At 43.7% G+C, this 24,566-nt stretch overlaps 1 protein-coding gene across 3 annotated transcripts; it reads right to left on the bottom strand.

The window, feature by feature from the left end:
• Positions 1–6,188: 6,188 nt before the first annotated feature.
• Positions 6,189–24,566, bottom strand: SLBP (stem-loop histone mRNA binding protein). Of its 3 annotated transcripts, none has more exons than XM_005292399.5 (8): positions 24,309–24,566; positions 23,307–23,444; positions 17,565–17,669; positions 16,613–16,672; positions 16,194–16,325; positions 15,746–15,895; positions 7,912–7,996; positions 6,189–7,214 (listed from the first exon to the last, which is right to left on the bottom strand). In XM_005292399.5, exons 1-8 carry the CDS (start codon positions 24,359–24,361, stop codon positions 7,098–7,100), a joined length of 840 nt encoding a protein of 279 aa, XP_005292456.2. In that variant the 5' UTR covers positions 24,362–24,566; the 3' UTR covers positions 6,189–7,097. The 3 variants fall into 3 exon arrangements, with proteins under 3 accessions (XP_005292456.2, XP_005292457.2, XP_065453215.1); XM_005292400.5 differs by having other exon boundaries at positions 23,307–23,441; positions 24,309–24,559; XM_065597143.1 differs by lacking the exon at positions 24,309–24,566 and adding an exon at positions 23,557–24,223 and having other exon boundaries at positions 23,307–23,441.

Raw genomic sequence — 24,566 nt, 5'->3', positions numbered from 1 at the left:
ATTTTGAGGAGTGTGTGTTGTGTCTCCTGGACCTCCTCTAAAGGGATGTCTTGGCTGAGTGCCACCCTCTTGAAAAGTTCTTGGAATTGTTTAAAGTCGTCCACATTCTGTGGAGGCGGAGGCATGAAGGCTCCGTCTGGAGCTGATGGAGAGTTAGGTGAATCAGGGTATGGTCCATAGCCCACCTCTTCACGGGGGGCGGGGTTCAGGTGCTCTAGAAGTAGACGGAGCTGGGGATAGAGGCACAGAACAAGCTTGTGGTCTGGTGGAAGAATCATGAGGATGAGTGGCAGCAAGAGCTGGCCAAGGGTACCACTGAGGCCAAAGTATGGGAGAAGAGAAGTTAGGTCCCCCCCACAGGGGGTGAAGTAGGGAAACTGAGGCTGGTGCTTGTGAGCCGTGACCGGAAGTGCAAATGGTTCCGGTGTAGGAGGAGAGGCAGGTGGGGAGAACTCAGTCTGCTGCTGCATATCAGGCTCGCTGTCAGTGAAGGTAGCCCGGTCAGGTGGGGAGAACAGCTGGTCAAAGAGTGAGCACTGTGCGTCAAGGAGCGGAGAGTCAGGCTCAGGGGCCACTGAGATGTTGTCCTGACTTAAGACTTGCTGCTGCTACTCCCTGGGCTGTGATTCTGCTGAGCCTGATCTGTGCTCAGAAGCCTGTATTGACTTCTGTTTTGCTTTCCCCGGTGCCGTGAGGTGTTTGTAGGCGCCCTGCGGGAGGTCCACTGCTGCTGCTGGAGTGGCAGGCAGGCTCGGTGCAGACGTTCTTGTTGGTACCAGGGCAGAACGCGCTGTCGGCACCGGGTCTATTTTTGTGCCAAGGGGACCGGTACTGAGGAGACCTTCCCGGTACGGGAAATCAGGTCCCTGCCTCTGCGCTCCGTGGAAGCCGTGGCTGAGGTGCTGGGAGGGTTAGAGATGCCTGCTTTCGGCGCTGTCAGCACTGAGGGTAAGGATCTCGCAGGAGACCCTTTACCCTTTTGAAAGTTTCTGGACGGAGACAGTTGGGCTTCCTGCCTCTTCGCATGAGAGGGTGAAGCCGTGCTCCCGATCGGTTCGGACCTGGCTGGGGAGCGTGAGGGAGAGGGTTTGCTATTGCCCGTCTCCATAGGCGGCTATAGGGATTTCTCCATCAGGAACATTTTCAGCCACAAGTCCCTGTCACGATGAGCCCTGGTTTGAGGCTGGTACAATGGACATACTTGGCAGGGATGTGTGTCTGGCTGAGGCACGTCACACACCATGAGTGTCCGTCGGACTGTGGTATAGACTCTTGACAGGAAGCACATTTGTTACATCCTGAAGACCCTGGCATTATTGCACTAGGAATGACAGGGAAGAGTGTCACAACGGGAGACTAACTTGAGGAAAAACCTAGTTTAAAAAAAAAAAAAACCTAACTACATCTTTACCTCGATATAACACTACCCGATATAACATGAATTCGGATATAACACGGTAAAGCAATGCTCCAGGGGGCGGGGCTGCGCACTCCGGTGGATCAAAGCAAGTTCAATATAACGCGGTTTCACCTATAACGCGGTAAGATTTTTTTGCCTCCCTGAGACAGCGTTATATCGAGGTAGAGGTGTATTCTAAAGGAAGGGAAATAACTGGGATGTTTCTAACTATTTCTGTCTTTGTACTTGTTTCCTTCAGAGACCAGGGAAGAGGTTAGCACTGCCCCGAGTCCCGTCTTCAGCCAAGGACGGTTGAGAAGGAACTGGGGCGGGGTGCAGGATGCGTGTGCTCAGGCAGACTCTAACGAGACTGCGAGACAGCAGCTGCGCGTGTGCGTCCTGACCAGGCACTGCTACTGAAGATCTCCGATCAACGGCACCGGGATGCACCGTCACCTGGAGTGGAGCACCCACAGGGACAGCACTCAAAGAAGAACAACAGAATACTGACCCTGGACTTCAGAAAAGCAGACTTTTGACTCCCTCAGGGAACTGATGGGCAGGATCCCCTGGGAAGCTAATATGAGGGGGAAAGGAGTCCAGGAGAGCTAGAAAATAATAATAATAATTAATGGAGATATCCTATCTCCTAGAACTGGAAGGGACCTTGAAAGGTCATTGAGTCCAGCCCCCTGCCTTTGCTAGCAGGACCAAGTACTGATTTTGCCCCAGATCCCTAAGTGGCCCCCTCAAGGATTGAACTCACAACCCTGGGTTTAGCAGGCCAATGCTCAATCCACTGAGCTATCCCTCCCTCCGAAAAAAAATGAGGAGTCCTGTGGCACCTTAAAGACTAAGGGATTTATTTGGACATAAGCTTTCGTGGGTAAAAAGCCACTTCTTCAGGAGAGCTGGCTGTATTTTAAAGCCTTACTGAGAGCGCAGGAACAAACCATACCGATGTGCAGAAAGAATAGCAAATATGGCCGGCAACCAGCTTGGCTTAACAGAGAAATCTTCGGTGAGCTTAAACACAAAAAGGAAGCTTACAAAAAGTGGAAACTTGGATAGATGACTAGGGAGGAGTATAAAAATATTGCTCAAGCATGCAGGGGTACAATCAGGAAGGCCAAAACACAACTGGACTTGCAGCTAGTTAGGGATGTGAAGGATAACAAGAAGGGTTTCTACAGGTATGTTAGCAACAAGGTGGTCAGGGACAGTGTGGGACCCTACTGAATGGGGAAGGCAACCTAGTGACAGATGATGGGGAAAAAGCTGAAGTACTCAATGCTTTTTTTGCCTCGGTTTTCACAGACAAGGTCAGCTCCCACACTGCTGCATTGGGCAGCACAGTATGGGGAGGTGAGCCGCCCTCAGTGGTGAAAACAGGTTAAGAACTATTTTAAAAAGCTGGACATGCACAAGTTCATGGGGCCAGTTGCAATCCATCCAAGGGTGCTGAGGGAGTTGGCAGATGTGATTGCAGAGCCATTGGCCATAATCTTTGAAAACTCGTGGTGATTGGGGGAAGTACCGGACAATTGGAAAAGGGCAAATATAGTGTTCATCTTTAAAAAAAGGGAAGAAGGAGAATCTGGGGAACTAGACTGGTCAGCCTCACCTCAGTCCCTGGAAAAATCATGGCGCAAGTCCTCAAGGAATCCATTTTGAAACACTTGGAGGAGAGGAAAGTGATCAGGAACAGTCAACATGGATTCACCAAGGGCAAGTCATGCCTGACCAACCTGATTGCCTTCTATGATGAGATAACTGGCTCTGTGGATATGGGGAAAGCGGTGGAAGTGATATACCTTGACTTTAGCAAAGCTTTTGATACGGACTCCCACAGTATTCTTGCCAGCAAGTTAAAAAAGTATGAATTGGATGAATGGACTATACGGAAAGCTGGCTAGATCATCATGTAATGATCAACGGCTCAATGTCTAATTGGTAGCCGGTATCAAGCAGAGTGCGTCAGGGGTCAGTCCTGGGGCTGGTTTTGTTCAACATCTTTAGTAATGATCTGAATGATGGGATGGATTGCACCCTCAGCAAGTTCACGGATGACACTAATCTGGGAAGAGAGATAGATATGCTGGAGGGTAGGGATAGGGTCCAGAGTGACCTAGACAAATTGGAGGATTGGGCCAAAAGAAATCTGATGAGGTTCAACAAGGACAAGTGCAGAGTCCTGCACTTAGGATGGAAGAATCCCATGCACAGCTACAGGCTGGGGACCGACTGGCTAAGTGGCAGTTCTGCAGAAAAGGACCTGGGGATTACAATGGATGAGAAGCTGGATGGAGAGTCAACAGTGTGCTCTTGTTGCCAAGAAGGCTAACGGTATATTGGGCTGCATTAGTAGGAGCATTGCCAGCAGATTGAGGGAAGTGATTATTCCCCTCTATTCGGCACTGGTGAGGCCACATCTGGAGAGAGCAACAAAAATGATTAGGGGGCTGGGGCACATGACTTATGAAGAGATGCAAAGGGAATGGGGCTTATTTAGTCTGCAGAGAAGAGTGAGGGAGGGATTTGATAGCAGCCTTCAACTACCTGAAGAGGGATTCCAAAGAGGATGGAGCTAGGCTGTTCTCAGTGGTGGTAGATGACTGACCAAGGAGCAATGGTCTCAAGTTGCAGTGCAGGAGGTATACGTTGGATATTAGGAAACACTATTTTACTAACAGGGTGGTGAAGCACTGGAATGGGTTACCTAGGGAGGTGGTGGAATCTCCATCCTTCGATGCTTTTAAGGCCCGTTTGACAAAGCCCTGGCTGGGATCATTTAGTTGGGGTTAGTCCTGCTTTGAGCAGGGGGTTGGACTAGATCTTCTGAGGTCTCTTCCAACCGTAGTCTTTGATGACAAGTCCCAATGTCCAGCAGGTGCGAAAGGCAGCTGACAGTAAGCCTGGCCTGGACCCCTTTAGCTAGAACAAAACACTTGCTATTCCTTGTTCTAGTCTGTGACAAGGAGCTCTAGGTTTAGGAATCCCCACTTGTGAAAAGAACAGGAGTACTTGTGGCACCTTAGAGACTAACAAATTTATTAGAGCATAAGCTTTCGTGGGCTACAGCCCACTTCTCCGGATGCATATAGAATGGAACATATATTGAGGATATATATATATATACATACACACACACACACACACACACACACACACACACACACACACACACACACAGAGCATGAACAGGTGGGAGTTGTCTTACTTAATTGGCTGCTCAGAGTTGGTAAGAGAAAAAAAACTTCTATATGCATAGGACCGTTTACTGAGGTGAGCTGCTTTCTCAACACCTGGGAGATACAGGGCCAGTGGCGCGATCTGTGATGAATATAGCAAGTCCAGAGCAAAATGTCCTGCCAGCCTGACCTGGCTCCTTTTTACCTGCAGACATAATGCACAGCTATGGCATTGTCTGTCAGTACTTGGATTGTGTATCCCTGGAGTAGAGGCAGTAATGCTTTGCATTCTAGGCAGATTGCTCTGAGTACCAAGGCATTTATATGCAGATGACCTTCTTGAGGGGAATATAGGCCATATTTTTGAAGGTGACCTAGATGAGCTCCCCCCAACCCTGAATCTATCACCAGTGTCTTATTAGGTAGAGTTGTATAGAGAGGTACTCTATTGCACAACTGAAGTGGTTTTTTTCCACCAGTTTAATGAGGACTTCTCACAGGACCTTGACTTATGTCCATGCAGTGCCTCTCAGACCTGTTGGTCCATAGTAATCCCAGTAAGTGTTCCTGGGAAAAAAAAGAAAGTTGGTGGCTAAAAGTGGGGGGTGGGGACAGGACACTGGTAGAAACTATCTGCCAAGCTGAGGAAGACATTGAGTGCACCATATCTGAGGAGACAGTGGGTTGCCTGCTTTTTCTTCAAAGACTCCAGTGACCTCTGTTGTTTACAACAGTATGGAGCAAAGAGACATTATCTGAAGGAGATTTGAGTTCTGGCTTGCGTTCTCTTTGGGGATGGAATGCACAATCCCAAAGAATGTAAAGCAGCTCTAGTGTCCTTTAATGAGCAGAGGGCCTTGTTGAGTTGAAGATGGAAGACCCACAATCTTGGTTTGGACCTCCCTGAGTATTCTTGATGACTGGAGCCAGGAGGATCTTCATACTGACACTGTTGTGGCCATGGTGCATGCAGCTGTATCAAAAGCATCCAAAGCAACCTGCATGGATATTTTAGCTGTGTGCTGCCCCTCTAGCATGATGGATTTTAACTCTTTCCATAAACTAAGAATTTATTCCAGTGCAGATAATCATATTTTGCCAGACACTTTGTCATTGGCAATGCACAGCTGGAATGTCAGAGAAGACTTTGATGAACTGATCTAGTCTCTTAGGGTTCTTTTCCCTTGGTGTTATTTTAGCAGCCCTTGATCTTTGGATCCTTCCTGAACACCCATTATGACAAGAGAGCCTGGTGTTGGCTATGAATAAAACTACTCAGAACTTCATAAACTTCAACTCTCATAGCACACCCTGTGATGTAGGAATTTCCATTTTATGGAGTGGTAAAAATCACACTCCACCTTTCCCCCCGCCCCAATATCATATACAACAGAGGGCAGAGATAGGGAAGAAACTCGTGTCACATGCTCCGCTCTCTAGACCATCTCCTTTCCTAGCATATCTAGCTGTCATGCTATTCCTAGGCATAGCATGCGTCCATGACTTCATTAGATTGTTACTTTGAAGAAAGCTCAAGCAATCTCATTCTTATTACTTCCATAAGGAAAACATTTTTCTTGTAAAATGACTTGTAAATATTTCATATTTAATGTATTTTTATTTTTAGCAACACTGTCCCATACAAAAGCAATAGAAACATTAACTGCTTTCAGTAGAATGTCTGTACAGAGTTATCATTTACAACAGTTTTACATTAAAAACAGTGAATACAAATCAAGCACTTTCCCTAGATATATTGTTTATTTTTCTCTAAGTGTTAGATAAGTTATGTCTATCCATGACTATTTACAGGTACCAAATTTAGGCTACAGCTTCTTAATGCATCACTGCCACACTTCAGTTTTATTTTGTTTTGTTTAATACTGAAACCCCATTTAACTTATATTATGTCCTTTCCCACCATTACAAAATAAGCTTTTGCAAATGAAAGGAATTTACTTTAAATGAATCAGACAAAAGAAAAACCTTGTAATGTGGAAAAAGCACTTACAGAAATATCTTTGCCAATTAAGGGAAATCAAAAGGAAAGTTAGAGGTTGGGTGATTCTGGAAACAAGGACAGAGCCCTCCTTCTAGATCAGTAGTTAAAGTATCTAGTCCAGATCAATAATGAGCTAAAGAATGAATGACAGCCTGAAGTTTTACAGAACTAAGTTTGCTGGAGGGTAGCTGTGTTGCCTTTGGCTGTTTTTTCTATGACTAGTTCCATCTTCTGAATAATTATAAAAAGCAGTCTTGTAAAACCATCTGATATACATAAATTAGAAGTCAAACAGGAAGTTACACAACGTAAGTTCTATTCTTTACACAAATTTGGTCCAGAAAATACGTAGACAGACCACAAATTAGGGAACAGCCCTTTAACTTGCTTAAGCTTCTGCAGTATTGACAGGCAGGGAACAACATCCAGTTTGAGAATATCAGGCTAACATGCCACGATTTTTTAAAAGAATGTTTCCCTTAAAACAGCCTGCACAGAGCACCATTTAGCTCACGGTACTGAAGTCTTTAAGTGGCTCATTCAAACATGCCTCCAAGTCAAATTCGCCTTCCACCTGATAGTCAACATGTCTAACCTTGGTGGGAGTGCCAGAAAAGGTATCCTAGAACAGAAAATTACATTAGTGATTAAGAAATTAAGGTCAGCGTGCACCTCATCTAATATTTCATCTTCATATTCCAATATTTCTGTATTTCATTTAGACCGTCCTATTTTCACTAAAGTATCATATGTTATGTGTTAAAGGCAGATCCAAACCAAATTTCAATAACTTAGTATTAGTGAATGCTTGAACATACACCACCTTTTAAAAGATTGCCTTTGGGATGTTGCACCTATGTATATGGATCCATCTCAAGGGTCTACTAAAGCTCTATACAAACAATACTATATCAGACGAAGCAGAGACTTGGAAGCAAGACTGTACAGAACGCTAGACCTTCTTCTACTGCTGGTTTTTTGCTCAAGAGGTCACAACATTTTAGACTACTTAGGGGAACTGAAAAATACTATTTCTTTTATCTTTATTATAGTGAAAATATTTGTCATAAAAATATAAAGTGAGCACTGTACACTTTGTATTTTGTGTTGTAACTGAAATCAATATTTGAAAATATAGAAAAACATCCAAAATATTGATAATAAATTTCTATTGGTGTTCTATTACTGTTTAACAGGGTGATTAAAACTGATTAATCACGACTTTTTAATCTTGTGATTGTGATTTAAATCATTTGACAGCCCTAATTATTAATTTGAACTATAGTTTAGTTGAATAATTATGGCAAAATATTACTTACATAATTGTCTTGAGAGCTGGCTTGAGATTCTGTAGAATTACTTCCTACGGATTCTGTCTCCATCTCACCAAGATCAACAGGAGTACTATAAAATTAAAACAATTCAGAGATTTAGAGCAAGTTAAAATCTTCCAATGATGCAGTCTACTAAGCTATGGTATAGTTTAAGGAAGTGGTGCGATTCCAACAGCTGTGTCACTTAGGGAACTCCCTGCATGCAACACTCAGATGCAATAAAAAAATCCTGCATTGCTTGCAATGAACTTGGTGAATCACTTTAGGAATTCATAACCTTGTGTTCTCTTTTCAATTCAGATGTCAATTTTTTGTAAGTTTATCTGTTTGAAATGACAACATGAAACTTACTAAAGAATGTCTCACTCACAAAAGTCACATTAAAGATAAGCAAATCTCTTTTAATCTAAAAATCCACTTGCTGATGCTAGAAACAACCAGTGTGCTCACTTGGAGCAAGAGATCAAAGCAAGATTCTACCAATTAACATGGTGAGTTGCTGCTGTTCTTCTAGGAACCTGTATAACCTTGGCAGGGGTGTCAGGAAAGGTTTCACCCATTGGTGAGGGGATGACTATCAACTCTGAGGGTCTTCAATATGCAGGAATAGAAACTAGTGAGGAAGCTTGTAGCAAAAGAGGAGAGTTTTGCCAGCAGTTTGCAGCTGTCTCCCAGGGAGCTGCAGCAAGCAAAACAAAACAAAAAAAAACCTGGTTCCCTCAGCACAGGGAGTTTGGTGAATGAAGAGATCTCTGCTCCCTTCCCTTCTAGTAGCAGCCTTCCCCCCCACCCCTCGCTATCTTTAGACACTCCCCTATTTGTTCAGTAGGCAGCTTTTTAAATGTTCCCATTGTTGCGACAAACAGTAGGAAAGCTAGCTTTGACTTCCCACTGGCATTTTAACTAGTATCATCTAGTTCTGCTCAGAACTTGTTTAGATAGCATGGTAGTAAATTACTAGTCAGTGAACTTTTAGAGAAATGGATCTAGTGTAGACAAGGCCTTCAAAAGCAAAGCACAGGATGTTTTCCTCCCCCAACCCAGAAGCAGGTAACTTTGCCTCCGTGCCCCAGTTTCCCCTGGGGAATGAGGATAACGATACCAACCTCCTTTATAAAGGATTTTGAGATCAACTGGGGAAAAGTGTGATATAAGAGCTAGATATTACTAAAGCAGGGTGCCCCACCTGCCAGATTGAAGATGTTCTAATCTCCAAGCCACATTCTCTCGATATCTACCACACAATGAAGGCATGGGGTAGAAAATTCATAATTTGATTTTAAGTAAATTATTAGTTAAGTAAAAAGAGGCTTTGGGATTTTCTTGAAGCTATGGTTCCCATTTCTGGAGAGACTATACTTTGGAAGTGTCAGATGTTTCCTGGGCTCAGATAAATCAGCTGGGGGGGGGGGGGGGGGGCTAAAAATGATTATGCACTTAATCCTTAACTTCTTCCACACACATACACAACCCAGATGCATCCCCCTCAAACTTAGCACATGGTCCCAGCAGCCCATTCTCCAGGGATTATATTAGCTGGTTGCAGAAGAAAATTATCAGTCTTACACTGTGTTCCTGTACCAAAGGCTCAGGATTCAAAGCCTACCAACTGTGCATGATAGGGTTGTTACAATCAAGCACTTTAGTCAGGAAATGCCATAATGTAAATTGCACAGGCATCCTTAATTCAGCCCCCTTGTGTATGCATTATACTATCTTTAATTACATGATCATATACTATTTCTTCCACAAGCTTCAGCCTCATACAGTGCACAGGATGGTGCTGAGGGAATGAATTAGGGTTGTGTAGTGAATGAGGCTATCTGTAGGATCACTGCCTCATTCACTATAGAAGTAGGAACATATATAGAGGACAAGGCAGGGGATTGCAAGAAGGGGAAAGGATGGCTTTGTGATTAAGGCAGGCAAATGGAATCATAGAACTGGAAGGGACCTCAAGAGGTCATCTAGTCCAGTCCCCTGCGCTCAAGGCAGGGCTAAGTATTATCTAGACCATCCCATACAGATGTTTGTTCAACCTGCTCTTAAAAATCCCCAATGATGGAGATTCCCTAGGCAATTTATTACAGTGCTTAACCACTGTAGGAAAAACTTCCTAACTGTTAATGTCCAACCTAAACCACCCTGGCTGCAATTTAAGCCCATTGCTTCTTGTCCTATCCTCAGACGATAAGAATAATATTTTTTCTCCGTCCTCCTTGTAACAATCTTTTATGTACTTGAAAACTTATGTCCCCTCTCAGTCTTCTCTTCTCCAGACTAAACAAGCCCAATTTTTTCCAATCCTCCCTCATAGGTCATGTTTTCTAGACCTTTAATAATTTTTGTTGCTCTTCTCTGGACTTTCTCCAATTTGTCCACATCTTTCCTGAAACGTGGCGACCAGAACTGACCAGAACACAATACTCCAGTTGAGGCCTAATCAGTGCAGAGTAGAGTGGAAGAATTACTTCTCATGTCTTGCTTACAATACACCTGCTAATACATCCAAGAATGATGTTTGCTTTTTTTTGCAACAACGTTACACTTGACTCATATTTAGCTTGTGGTCCGCTATGACCCCCAGATCCCTTGCCGCAGTACTCCTTCCTAGGCAGTCATTTCCCATTTTGTATGTGTGCAACTGATTGTTTCTTCCTAAGTGGAATACTTTGCATTTGTCCTTATTGAATTTCATCCTATTTACTTCAGACCATTTCTCCAGTTTGTGCAGATCATTTTGAATTTTAATCCTGTCCTCCAAAGCACTTGCAACCCCTTCCAGCTTGGTATCATCCACAAACTTTATAAGTGTACTCTCTATGCCAATATTTAAATCATTGATGAAGATATTGAACAGAACCGGACCCAGAACTGATTCCTGCGGGACCCCACTCGTTATGCCCTTCCAGCATGACTGTGAACCACTGATAACTACTCGCTGGGAACGATTTTCCGAACAGTTATGCACCCACCTTACAGTAGCGCCATCTAGGTTGTATTTCCCTAGTTTGTTTATGAGAAGGTCATGCGAGACAGTATCAAAAGCCATACTGGAGTAAAGATATACCACATCTACTGCTTCCCCCTATCCACAAGGCTTGCTACCCTGTCAAAGAAAGTTATCAGTTTGGTTTGACACAATTTGTTCTTGACAAATACATGCTGACTGTTACTTAAGTATCACCTCATTATCTTTTAGGTGTTTGCAAATTCATTTCTTAATTATTTGCTCCATTATCTTTCTGGTTAAGCAGAAGTTAAGCTGACTGGTCTGTAATTCCCCGGGTTGTCCTTATTTCCTTTTTTATAGATGGGCACTATATTTGCCCTTTTCCAGTTTTCTGGACTGTCTCCCGTCTTCTATGACTTTTCAAAGATAATTGCTAATGGCTCAGATATCTCCTCAGTCAGCTCCTTGAGTATTCTAGGATGCATTTCATCAGGCCCTGGTGATTTGAAGACTTTTTGACTTGTTCTTTCCCTATTTTAGACTCTGATCCTACCTCATTTTCACTGGCATTCACTATGTTGGACGTCCTATCGCCACCAACCTTCTTGGTGAAAATCAAAACAAAAGTCAGTAATGACCTCTGCCATTTCCACATTTTCTGTTATTGTCTTTCCTCCCTCATTGGGTAAGGGGCCTACATGGTCCTTGGTCTTCCTCTTGCTTCTAATGTATTTGTAGAATGTTTTCTTGTTACCTGTTATGTCCCGAGTTAGTTTGATCTCGTTTTGTGCCTTGGCTTTTCTAATTTTGTCCCTACGTACTTGTGTTATTTGTTTATATTCATCCTTTGTAATTTGACCGAGTTTCCACTTTTTGTAGGACTCTTTTTTTGAGTTTTAGATCATTGAAGATCTCCTGGTTTAGCCAGGGTGGTCTCTTGCCATACTTCCTATTCTTCCTACGCAGTAGGATAGTTTGCTCTTGTGCCCTTAATAATGTCTCTTTGATGCTATGGGAGAGCTCAGTTCTATTCCCACCTCACCAAGTCTTCCTATGTGATGCCGAGCAAGTCACTTAAACCCAGATTTGGGGGACTATTAATTGTTTTGGGACCCATAATTGAGTTCCAGGGATTTTATTCATTTAAATTGTATTGTCCCTCACACCATACTTCAGGTTTTAACAGTCAACAATTATAATTTTAATTGTCAGAGTTGTTTGGATCAAAGACATCTTCCTGCATTCTTTGCTACTTCCACCAGCTTGAGCAAAGCAAGCAAACACTACTAATGATGGAAATAGCAAGTTCTAAAATATTTAGAAATATTGTTTATGCCGGATAAAACAAAAGTTTATTAAACTGATATCCCATTAGTATAGTTTTGCACATTTGCAAAAGTCATTCACCTTTGTCCTAATCATTTTATGTACTGTGTCCAATCTCTACAACTCTTTATCTTACATACACTGATATTGTGGAGTTTAATTCCACAAAGTTATTAGATTGTAACGAGCCAGCTCAACACAGAAAAGCACAAATCTGTCCCAAATAGTGATTAACTTTAAGGTAACAACTTTGGAAGCTGCATTTCTACTTAAATTTATATCACATGGGGCCATGTCCATTTTGTCTGTTTCAGAAAATTATCTTCTCACCAATGCCAATATCAGATAATTCCCCTTTCCGTTGTAAGGGGAAGTAGGCTGTTCCTGCCAAAAAGCTCTTAAGTAGCAAAACATGCAGAGCCAGGGAACATCATCACTGTTTCCACAACCCTGCAGTCACAGGATTTGGTACATCCTGGAGACTGAAAGGCAAAAACGTTGTCTTAAGAGCTCGCTAATTTGGAAGCATAACTTTTTTGGGGGGGAGGTGGGGGGCAATGCCATGGCAAAACAGGGCAATAATGCCTAAATTGCTTCGTGTTATTCATACCAGTGATACTGACTTCAGTGGTTCAGGACCCAAATTAGGGATCAACATTACCCAATACAGCCAGTAGGGTGAATTCATTATTTATTTATTCATATTCTCTCTCTCTCTTTCTATACACATACACACACACACACACACACATATTTAAATGGAATGACGGGGAATATTTAGTTTTATTTATTTTATTCTCACAGCAAAATGACTGACCAAGTATTATTTTATCAACTACTAGGGCTGTCAAAACGATCACAAAAAATTTGTTAATTGCAATTAAAAAGATCAATTAATTGCAGTTTTAATTGCACTAAAACAATAATAGAATACCAATTGAAATTTATTATAAATATTTTTGGATGTTTTCCTACATTTTCAAATATATTGATTTCAATCACAACACAGAATACAAAGTGTACAGTGCTCCCTTTTTTTATTACAAATATTTGCACTGTAAATAGTATTTTTCAATTCACCGCATACAAGTACAAGAGTGCAATCTCTATCATGAAAGTGCAACTTACAAATGTAGATTTTTGTGTTGCATACCTGCAGTTAAAAACAAAACAATGTAAAACTTTAGAGCCTACAAGTCCACTCAGTCCTACTTCTTGTTCAGCCAATCACTAAGACAAACAAGTTTGTTTACATTTACGGGAGATAATGCTGCCCGCTTATTTACAATGTCACCTGAAAGTGAGAACAGGCATTGGCATGGCACTTTTGTAGCCAGCATTGCAAGGTATTTATGTGCCAGACGCGCTAAACATTCATATGCCCCTTCATGCTTCGGCCACCATTCCAGAGGACATGCTTCCATCCTGATGAGGCCCGTTAAAAAAATAAATGCATTAATTAAAATTTGTGACAACTCCTTGGGGGAGATTGTATGTCTGCTGCCCTGTGTTTTACCCGCATTCTGCCATATATTTCATGTTATAGCAGTCTCAGATCATGACCCAACACATGTTGTTTGATTTAAGAACACTTTCACTGCAGATTTGACAAAACACAAAGAAAAGTACCAATGTGAGATTTCTAAAGATAGCTACAGCACTCAACCCACGGTTTAAGAATCTGAAGTGCCTTCCAAAATCTGAGAGGGATAAGATGTGGAATGTGCTGTCAGAAGTTTTAAAAGAGCAACACTCAATGTGGAAACTGCAGAACCCGAACCAAGAGAAAGTCAACTTTCTGTTGGCGGCATCTAACACAAATGATGAAAATTAACGTGTGTCACGCTGCACTGCTTTGGATCGTTATATAGCATAACTCGTCATCATCATGGATGTATGTCCTCTGGAATGCTGACCAAAGCATGAAGGGACATACGAATGTTTAGCATATCTGGCACAAATACCTTGCAAAGCCATCTACCAAAAGTGCCATGCCAATGCCTGTTCTCACTTTCAGGTGACATTGTAAATAAGAAGGGGGCAGTATTATCTCCCGTAAATATAAACAAACTTGTCTTAGCGATTGGCTGAATGGACTTGTACGCTCTAAAGTTTTAGATTGCCTTCAAAAACAAAACATTTATGTAACAAAACAAAAAAATCTACATTCAGTACTTTGTATGTAGTGAATTAAAAAAAAAACTTGTTTGCAGTGCAAATATTTGTAACAAAAAAGTGAGCACTGTACACTTTGTATTTTGTGTTGTAATAGAAATCAATATATTTAAAAATGTAAATTACCGTATATACTCATTCATAAGCCAAATATTATTGGTAAAAAGGGACGCATCAAAGAGCGAGGGTCAGCTTATAAATGGATCTACCCCCAAATCTGATGATTTTAAACTCTATGGAATCATTGAATTGAATATCTAATACATTGTCGTTTTGTTTACCTGGAGCGTCTGCAGGCATGGAGCCCCTCAGCTCCCTGTGGCCGCGGTTCGACGTTCCCAGCCAGTGGGAGCAGCGGGAAGTGGCGCCACTTCCCGCAGCTCCCATTGGCTGGGAACGGCAAACTGTTGCCACTGGGAGCTGAGGGGCTCCGTGCCTGTGAACGTTCCAGGTAAACAAAACGTCCCAACTGGCCAGCAGCTTACCCTGATGGGCCGGGAGCCAAAGTTTTCCAACCCCTCAAATATAGGGTCGGCTTATGAAAGGGTCATACAGTCTTTGCTATTTTTACCTATCCATTTTGGGGGGTCGGCTTATAAACGAACGGGCTAATGAACAAGTATATATGGTACAATTAGTATGTATTAACTGATGAAAACTGATTAATTTTTTTTAGTTAATCATGTGAATTAACTGCGATTAACTGACTGGCCTATCAACTACAATTGGTTAATAACATAGTAAAAGCCTCCTGATTAATAATTAAAATCACACATTTTAATACCATGTGCTGCAAAGAGCCACTCAAATGGAGGCTCCTGAGCTGCAAGTATCGCTGATTTATACCATTCTGAACATAAGACAGATCTAATAGCTTCTGCCAATTTTTGTTGTGCTAGAACAGTGCTTCAGATATGAAATAATGGTGACAGTGGGGCTTGTTTAATCTATTGACTAGAATGGGCTTTAGGTTCTGACAGGCAGAGCCTTCAAGCCCTTAGTAGTAGCTTCTTGGGTTTACGAAGATATAGCACTCAAATTTGGCAAAAGATAACTTCTGTTCCAAGTCCTTCAGGCTATCCTTGGTGACAATACATGTGGAAGCCACAGGCTTGCTAAATATGGAGAGCCAGGTGAGCCTTACATATTCTGACTGAAGGGGGATTGAAGGTGAACTGAATTGGAACTTAGCTAAAACCAGAAAAGTGTTTATATGGTGTGAACATTTAATACTGCTTTAATCACTTTGAAAAGCTGTAGATGAATAAATTAAAATGTTCAGTAGATGAGTCAGATGATAGCATAGTCCTATTTTCTGAAGGAACTGTAATATATTAGAAGAAAAATTACTTGATCGATACATACATTGCTTGCAAGTCACTTCCTTCTTCAGCAGGAGGGTCCCAAGAATGCAAAGCAACCTTCCACAGTCTGATCTGCTGGTCCCAGGACCTACGGCTATACTTCTTAAATTTATTTGGAGTTCTAGGATGGACCCCTGGTACTCGATGACACCTATTTATTCAGAAAATTGTCATGAAAATTCCACTATAGCTTTTCAAATCATCTTTAAAGTGACTGAATTTGTCTAATACTGGAAGTCTATTAAATCCCATTCTCAGAATACTTTGGGTTGGTTTTAAACCCAGGCAGGTATTTAAGACAGTTAAGCTGCTTGATTATTGTGCTGCTCAGGTTTCTCCCTCCTCCACCCCAGGAAGTTTGGTTTATAAACAAATTTAATAAGTAATCAAATGTGAAGAACCAGACATGCACAATGGTTACATATTTATAATACACTAATGAAACCTACCTTGGAACTTCTTTAATGTATCTGTCATATGCAATTGTGTTTTTTCCATAATTTATCTGTTTTTGCCTTCTCATCAGAACCACTTCATCTGTCTCAAGTTCTACTGTTACAGTGGATTCCTTTGAATCAGAACTAAAGAAAAAATATAGATATTTGAATTGCATTATATTCTTGTGAGCACCAGAACACACAAGCCCCCACAGCTACAGCAATCCTTAGACCTGCTGCACTAATTAGGTTTATTTCTGAAATGGCTGTTCAGGATTTTGTTGAATTAGCATGTTACAAGGTGAACTTGTTAAAACAAATTACTTCAAGTTGATTATTTAAAACAAGGAAATCCTGGACATACAAGGAGTTTAAAAGTAACTATTGCAGGATATTTTTCCATTGACCTCCAGAGATGAATTTACACTTACCTTCCAGAAGAGGACTTCCTTTCTCTTGCAAATTCATTTATCAAGAGCTTTCTTTTGTATCTAGAAAAGACAGTTTATTCAGTATAAATACTTGTTTAAAATATATTAAAAAATGTATGTTACTTTCATAAATTGTTTCCACTGCATAATTAATATAACGTCTATTAATATTCATCTTCACTGCAACATTGGCTGGCTGGCTGGCCTTGCCCACATGCTCAGGGTCTAACTGATCGCCATATTTGGGGTTGGGAAAGGAATTTTCACCAGGTCAGATAGGCAAAAAACCCAAGAGTCCCTGCCATTCTCTGCAGCATGGGGCACGGGTCATTTGCAGGTTTAAAGTAGTTTAAATGGTGGATCTCTGTAACTTGAAGTCTTTAAATCATAATTTGAGGATTTCAGTAACTCAACCAGAGGTTAGGGGTCTAATTCAGGAGTGGGTGGGTGAGGCTCTGTGGCCTTCAATGTGCAGGAGGTCAGACTAGATGATGATGATGGGTTACTTCTGACCTTAATCATCTGTGAAGTTCAAAATCATAGGTGCACGGTAAGCATTTTTCCATCATGGAAATGGGTCCTTCATCTCTCTTTTGGAATCGGAAGATTCATCTTTCAAAACTCCACCTCAAGTCTTATCACAGTAATTACCATGCAAACAGATGAGTAGTGGATGGGATGACATTCAAAGAGAGTCACTTTCACAGCAAGACAATCCTGAATCTGCTAGACTGTTGGCAGTTCAGTGATGTTGGTCAACACCTTCCAAAGGACTACATCACATCACTTTTACAGTATTTTTAAGTCTAAGCTGGCCTGGGAACAGAAATCAGAACTTGTCCCTACATATGACAGCCATAAGTGATATTTAGTTATTGTACTGCTAGAATATTGAAGGTAAAAAAGCAGCTATGACTCTACAAGAACACCAATCATATATAACCTATGGTACCTTGCAATTTCTTTATTAACATTGGTCCTCATTTCATCTTCTTCAACTACAGATCCCCAGTCTGAACATCTTGAAAAGGGCCCAGGACCTTCTGGTGTTGTAAAACTGAAAAACAAAATCTCTGCATGAAAACTGGAATGTTATCCTAATTACCCCACCTAATTAATCTCTAATTTGATAGCTATTTAAAGTATTTTCAATAGAACTGCTTACTTAATGTATTCCTTATGTGTATCCAATCGTATCTACATGCACTAATAAAGTTTACAAAGTTTCAGACTAGTTACCATTGTATAGCTTGTGACGCTGGTGACCAGGTTATGCTAGAGCGTATTCAGGTCAATTCACTTGTGTACATCGAAGTAATGGTTAGATATATAAGCATGTATTCAGATTTTTAAACTTCATGAAAACTAGTGGAATGTTACTGGTACTGTTTTCATTTATCTATTCCTGTCATAATGTAGTAGCAAACATTTACATAGTAAATACCCTGACCACAAGATTTTCTTGATGGGTAATTTTAGTTAAATGCTAATGAAGGACTTAAGGACTTTAACAGAAAATGCTTATTTCAAAGTGAGTGGCCATTATGCATATGGTGGGAGGCCAAAAATCTATGTGCATTCCTCACACATTGTCTAAAAGGGAAAAGCCCACATGGGTAGAAACAATCCGCTTGCTTTTGTGTAAAGGAGCTATAAATATGGATTCAAGAAATGATCCATCATCTCTGGACTGTTTGGATTCTAACAGGGCAGAATAATTGAACCAGAAGAGGGAGATCCCCAGAATTAATCTGTGTAGCCCTGAAAGGCTTTTGGGAAACTGGAAGTTTGTTACATCACTGTCACCATTGGAGTTACAAACTGTGATTTACCTGTTATTATATTTTACCTGCTTTAACCTTTCAATAACTGTCTTCTTAGTTAATAAACCTATAGTTAGTTTACTATAGAACTGGCTGCCAGCATCGTCTTTGGTGTGAGATCTGGAGTATCAACAGATCTCGTGTAAGTGGGCTCTTGGGACTGGAAGAAACCTGATCTGGTGTGATTTTTGGTTTTAGTAACCTTTTAATCACAATGTTCAGTTTGTCCGGGTGGCAAGGTAGACTGGAGAGGCTAAGACTGTGACTCCATGGTAAGACTGGTACAGTGATCCAGGTGTCCGCCCTGAGGAAGGCACTCGCTGTTGAGAGTCACTCCAGACAGTATAACACAGCTATGGGAGAATGATCTGTATTCCGTTATGTTTTTTGCATCAACAAATTGCAAAGCTGGTAACAGGGCCATGCAAGTGTAATTTAAGGCAATGGGGATGCACAGGTGAGAGCATCTGTCCTGCCAACAGACAAGCCACAAACAAAGCTTGACTTTCAGCTGCTAAATTGAGTTTGCAGGATCACATGATAAGAAACGTCTTCCTCATAAACGGAGCACATTCTGAAGCCTTGAAATGGAAGTGGGACACAAACACTGAACTCAATGACAATTCACTTTTCAAAATACCACCACCATTTCAGTAGTATAGCTTCTCATTTATAATGCTGACCTCTGCAGTTAAACAAAAACTATAGATTGTAAGGTAGCAAAGGGAAAAAATAGCATGCTTTATAAATGCCATAACAACAGGGGTGGGCAAACTTTTTGACCCGAGGGCCACATCTGAGTATGAAAATTGTATGGTGGGCCATGAATGCTCATGAAATTGGGGGTTGGAATGCAGGAGGGCGGTGCGGGCTTTGGATGGGGGTGCGGGTTCTGGGGATGAGGGTGCAGGAGGGAGCTCTGGGCTGGTACCAAGGGGTTCGGAGGGCAGGAGGGGGATCAGGGTCGGAGGGCAGGAGGGGGCCAGGCTCTGGGCAGTGCTTACCTCAAACAGCTCCCGGAAGCAGTGGCATGTCCTCCCTCCGGCTCCTATGCAGAAGCATGGCCAGGTGGCTATCTACGCTGCCCCGTCTGCAGGCACTGCCCCTGCAGCTCCCAATGACCATGGTTGCTGGCCAATGGTAGCTGCAGGGACAGTGTGCAGAGTCCCCTAGCTGCCCCTACGTGTAGGAGGCGGTGTGGGGACATGCCACTGCTTCCTGGAGCTGCGTGGAGCGCTTGCATGCGCGGAGTGGGGCAAGCCCCTGACCCGGACCCCGCTCCCCTGCTGGACTGGGCAAAACCCCGGACGGAGCTCGAGGGCTGAATTAAAATGTCTAAAGGGCTGGATGCAGCCCCCGGGCCATAGTTTCCCCACCTCTGCACTACAAGCAGCAGATCTGACATTTTGCCTAACCTCTGTTAAGCATATTTCTGGATTTGTTTTTCAGTTACTGCAGCTAAGAGGCTGAATAATCTCTCTTTTCTCTAAAATGGTATCCAACATTGTGCACAAGACTCCAGGAGTGGGATATGGTAAAAATCAGAGATGGGAAAAGTCCTTTTGGGCAATCTAGTTCATCACTCTGCTGATGCAAGACTACTTCTTAAGAGCACGAGTTCTCACTGTCGCCCCAGGGAGTGGGGGGGTGTGACGGGTTGGATCACAGAAACCCCCTTGGGAGCTGCCACCCGATGTGCAAAGACTACCCCTGCTTCTGTTTTCCCTGCCAGCTCAGGACTCCAGCACCCTGTCTTGCTGAGCCAGACACTCCTGTTTGGCTCCAGACACAGATCCAGGGTCTGAATCACTTGTCCCAAAGCTGCAAGTTTACCTGAAAACAGCTCACAGTAGAGTGCTTGTCTTTAGCACTCAGATGCCCAACTCCCAGTGGGGTCTAAACCCAGATAAATCCGTTTTACCCTGCATAAAGCTTATGCAGGGCAAACTCATAAATTGTTCGCCCTCTATAACACTGATAGAGAGATATGCACAGCTGTTTGCTCCTCCAGGTATTAATACATACTCTGAGTAAATTACTAAATAAGAAGTGATTTTATTAAATACAGACAGTAGGATTTAAGTGGTTCAAAGTAGTAACAGACAGAACAAAGTAAGTCACCAAGCAAAATAAAATAAAATGCGCAGATCTATGCCTAATCAAACTGAATACAGATAATTTCCTCACCAGTTCCAGAATGCTCCCTTTTACAGGCTAATCTCCTTTTAGCCTGGGTCCAGCAATCACTCACACCCCCTGTAGTTACTGTCCTTTGTTTCAGTCTCCTTCAAGTATCCTGGGGGGGGGGGGGGGGGGGGGGAAGAGGCTCCTTCTTTAGCCAGCTGAAGACAACCTGGAGGGGTCTCCCACAGGTTTAAGTAGACTCTCTCTTGTGGGTGGAGACCCCCCTCCTCCTCCTATGCAAAGCCCAGCTCCAAGATGGAGTTTTGGAGTCACCTGGGCAAGTCACATGCCCCTGCATGACTCAGTCTTTGCAGGCCGACGCTATTGTCCACATGGCATCTTGCATGTCTCCAGGAAGACTTCTCATGTGGATTGGAGCATTCCAAGATGCATTGTTCCCTAAGTGTCTCCTGATCAGGTTCTTAACCTGGCAAATTCCTTCCTAAAGAAGCTGACCAAATGCCTCACAAAGCTTACTTAGAAATCAGGCAAGCATACAGCCCATATTCTTAAGCTCGAGTAGAAAATGATATATACATACAAATAGGATGAACAGATATAGTAGATCATAACCCTTACGGAAATATGTTACATGGCACAGGCAGCACAAAACATATTCCAGTTATGTCATACATACATTTATAAGCACCCCCTCCCCATAAAGCCTTATGGGGTACACTGTCACAGGGGGTGTCACAATTTTTTTTTTTTTAAATTCACAGTAGGTCCAGGTTTAGTTCATGAGAAGAGACTGGGATCCACCTCCCGACCCTGATAACCCCACTGGGGTAGGGGACCCTCACACACCTGCTTGTGTCCCAAGCAATAGTGGCCACTACGCTGGCTATGGTGGGGTGTGTGGACCCACTCAATTCCTCACCAGACCTTACTGTGGTGTCTCCCTTGGTCCTGTGTGGGTCACTGTGGGGTGGGCTAGGTCAGGGCTCTTAATGACCACCTTGTCAGTGCCACCCCCCCCCCCATCCCTGCCAGCCAGCAAGCTGCAGCAGCCTGGATGTTGGCCATTGGTGAAAGACCGCCTAGAACAGGACTAGTCTGCCACCTCCCTGACAGGGGACACCTCAGGCAAGAGGGCGGGAAGGGGTGGAGCGGGAGCAGGCCCTGTGGCAGAGCCAGGGGTTGAGCAGTGAGCACCTCCTGGCATGTTGGAAAGTTGGCGTCTGTAGCTCCAGCCCCAGAGTCAGTGCCTATACAAGGAGCCACAGGTTGGCCACCCTTGATCTAACCTGCTCTTAAAAATCTTCAACGATAGAGATTCCACAACCTCCCTAGGCAATTTATTCCAGTGCTTAACCATCCTGGCAGTTAGGAAGTTTTTTCTAATGTCCAACCTTAACTGCCCTTTTTGCAATTTAAGCCCATTGCTTCTTGTCCTATCCTCAGAGGTTAAGGAGAACAATTTTCCACCCTCCACAAGAGCATTCTTTAATTGACTGTGCTGATTCAACTACACAGATTACAAAAAAATAAAGAAAGGACAATGTAATTTAACTGTCACAGAAAGACAATATCAGCAAGATGCATTTTCCCCACCTTTGTTTACTTAACACTTGCTTTTTCATGTAACCAAGCTCTAGAGCTGCCGCAGAACTCTCAGAACTACATCACAATATAAAACTTTGGATCTATGGCATTTCAGTATGTTGTCCCATGCCCTGTCCAGACCAATCTTAAATATTTGAATCAATAAAGCCACAATCTCCCTTTTGATTATTGCAAAACCTAACATCTCTCACCATGAGAGCATGCTTTCCAATATTCAGCTCAAATTTACCTTTTCTAATTTTATCCCAATATTCCTATTTACCAGACCTATTTTGCTGCTCAACTGACATTTCCTATCCTGGTGGATCAGGGAAAAAAGTAGCAGCACAAACAGAAAACAATGTATGACCTCAAGTTGATCCCTGCACGTATTCTTCCAAAGCTAAAAGTAGCTCCTTGGAAAGCTATCCACACTGCTTCCCTGCTCCTGCAGTAGCCCTAAAGCAGCCAGTCCTGGGAACGGCTCCCATGAGCATTAACTCATGTCACTCTCCCAAGTCCCTTTTCTCTGCTCACTCACGTCAACCGTAAGGTCACATGATGCCCAGACTCACAAAGCTAAATTATCTGCAAGCTGAGCAGATTCAGGCCTTCCAGCGAGCAGGGGTGCCATTAACAAAAAACAACAGGGCAGAAAAGGACAACCCGGCTATTTATTCATCACAGGAAGTAGCTTCAAGATAAAAAGGTAAAAAGTCACTAAGCAATGTTTTTCACTCCTTGGTTTTTACACCCTACTGGTACTTTAATCCCTGCCTCTCTTCCACCCCCAAGGTTACTAGATAGTGATATAATAATATATGGAGATATGCCTATCTCATAGAACTGGAAGGGACCTTGAAAGGTCAACAAGGCGAGTCCCCTGCCTTCACTAGCAGGACCAAGTACTGTCCCTGATAGTTCCCCCACCCGGATCCCTAAATGGCCCCCTCAATGATTAAACTCACAACCCTGGGTTTAGCAGGCCAATGCTCAAACCACTGAGCTATCCCTCCCCCCTATATATCACAGGAGGGTTGGAAAGTGAAAATATACTGGTCAGTTTCACAGTTTTTCATGCACAAGAAACCCAGGCCTCTTTCAGCTGCATACACTATGGACAAATCCTTTATTAAACATACCTATCCAATCTGTTGTCAGAAGATCCATACTTGTTCTCATCATCAAAAATGGACGAATCTGAATCATTCTGTTTTCTGCGTTTCCCATCTGCTCCACGTTTCCTTCCTTGAGACCAACGAGCTGGGTGTTGTGGGCTGCTGGGAAATAAACCAGTCTTTAAAAAATGAAACTTACATGCTGGCTTTGTAACCTTTTACAGCCACAATGCAACAACAATTGCAATAAGAAGCATACAGGCACCACTTTTACCTTGAAAGCAACACCCAGCAGTTCTCTTTTTGTCCCTGAAAAGCTTCTCAACCCGAATCTGCACAGAAAATGCTGTCTTCCTGGAAGGGATCTAAAAACCTGGGAGTTCTCTCTTTCCAGTCTGCATCCCCTCCCCCTTTTCCTGTACTGGGAGCCCGTGGCAAGACCATGTGTTTCTTCGACCCCTGCCCGACCCTTACTTCACCTCAAGCAAGCCCCAGGATACTCGCCCTGCCTCCGGGTGGTGCTTCTCTTCAGGAGACGTGGTGCTCCCCAGGCCCGCTTTCACCAGCCCGGGGAAGTGCCCCGGCCCTGTGCTCCCTCGGCCGCCAGGGCTTGGGGGAGGATTCACACCAGGCCCCATCTGCAGGGCCGCCCAGAGGAAGGGGGGGGGCAAGTGGGACAATTTGCCCCAGGCCCTGCAGGGGCCCCCACGAGAATATAGTACTCTATAGTATTGCAACTTTTTTTTATGGAAGGGGCCCCTGAAATTGCTTTGCCCCAGGCCCCCCTGAATCCTCTGGACGGCCCTGCCCCTCTGTGGACGAGCCCAGGGACTGCCCCGGAAAACAGAGGCGGCGGGCTGGCGAGCTCAGGGTGACCCGGCCGCGCTGCCCCAGGGCGGGAAGCTTCCCCGCCGCTCTGAGGAAAGACGGCTCCCTCTCCCTGACCGCGACGCTGCTGCTTGCCGCCGCCCCAGCACCCCGCGGGCGGCGGCCGGACCGGAGACACCTGTCCCCGCCACCGCCCACCTGCTCTCGCTGCCGCAGCCGCCGCTGTGGGGGCTCCTCTGGCGGAAGGACATGGCGCGCGGGAGGCTCGGGCCCACGGCTGGGTGGGAGCGGAGGAAGGCAGCGCTGGTGCTACAGCCGGTATGTGGTGATGTCGCCCGGGGGTCTATGTCGCAGCCTCCTCAAGCCACCCCGCTCGCGCCTCCCGCCGCCACAGACTGACCGGGAAGCTGCGCTCCCGCGCGACGCACGCGCCCCGCCCGCCTCGTATTACAGCGC

The sequence above is a fragment of the Chrysemys picta genome, chromosome 5 (assembly GCF_011386835.1).
Source record: "Chrysemys picta bellii isolate R12L10 chromosome 5, ASM1138683v2, whole genome shotgun sequence".
NCBI lineage: Eukaryota > Metazoa > Chordata > Testudines > Emydidae > Chrysemys > Chrysemys picta.
This window is presented reverse-complemented; position numbering and strand designations above follow the sequence as displayed.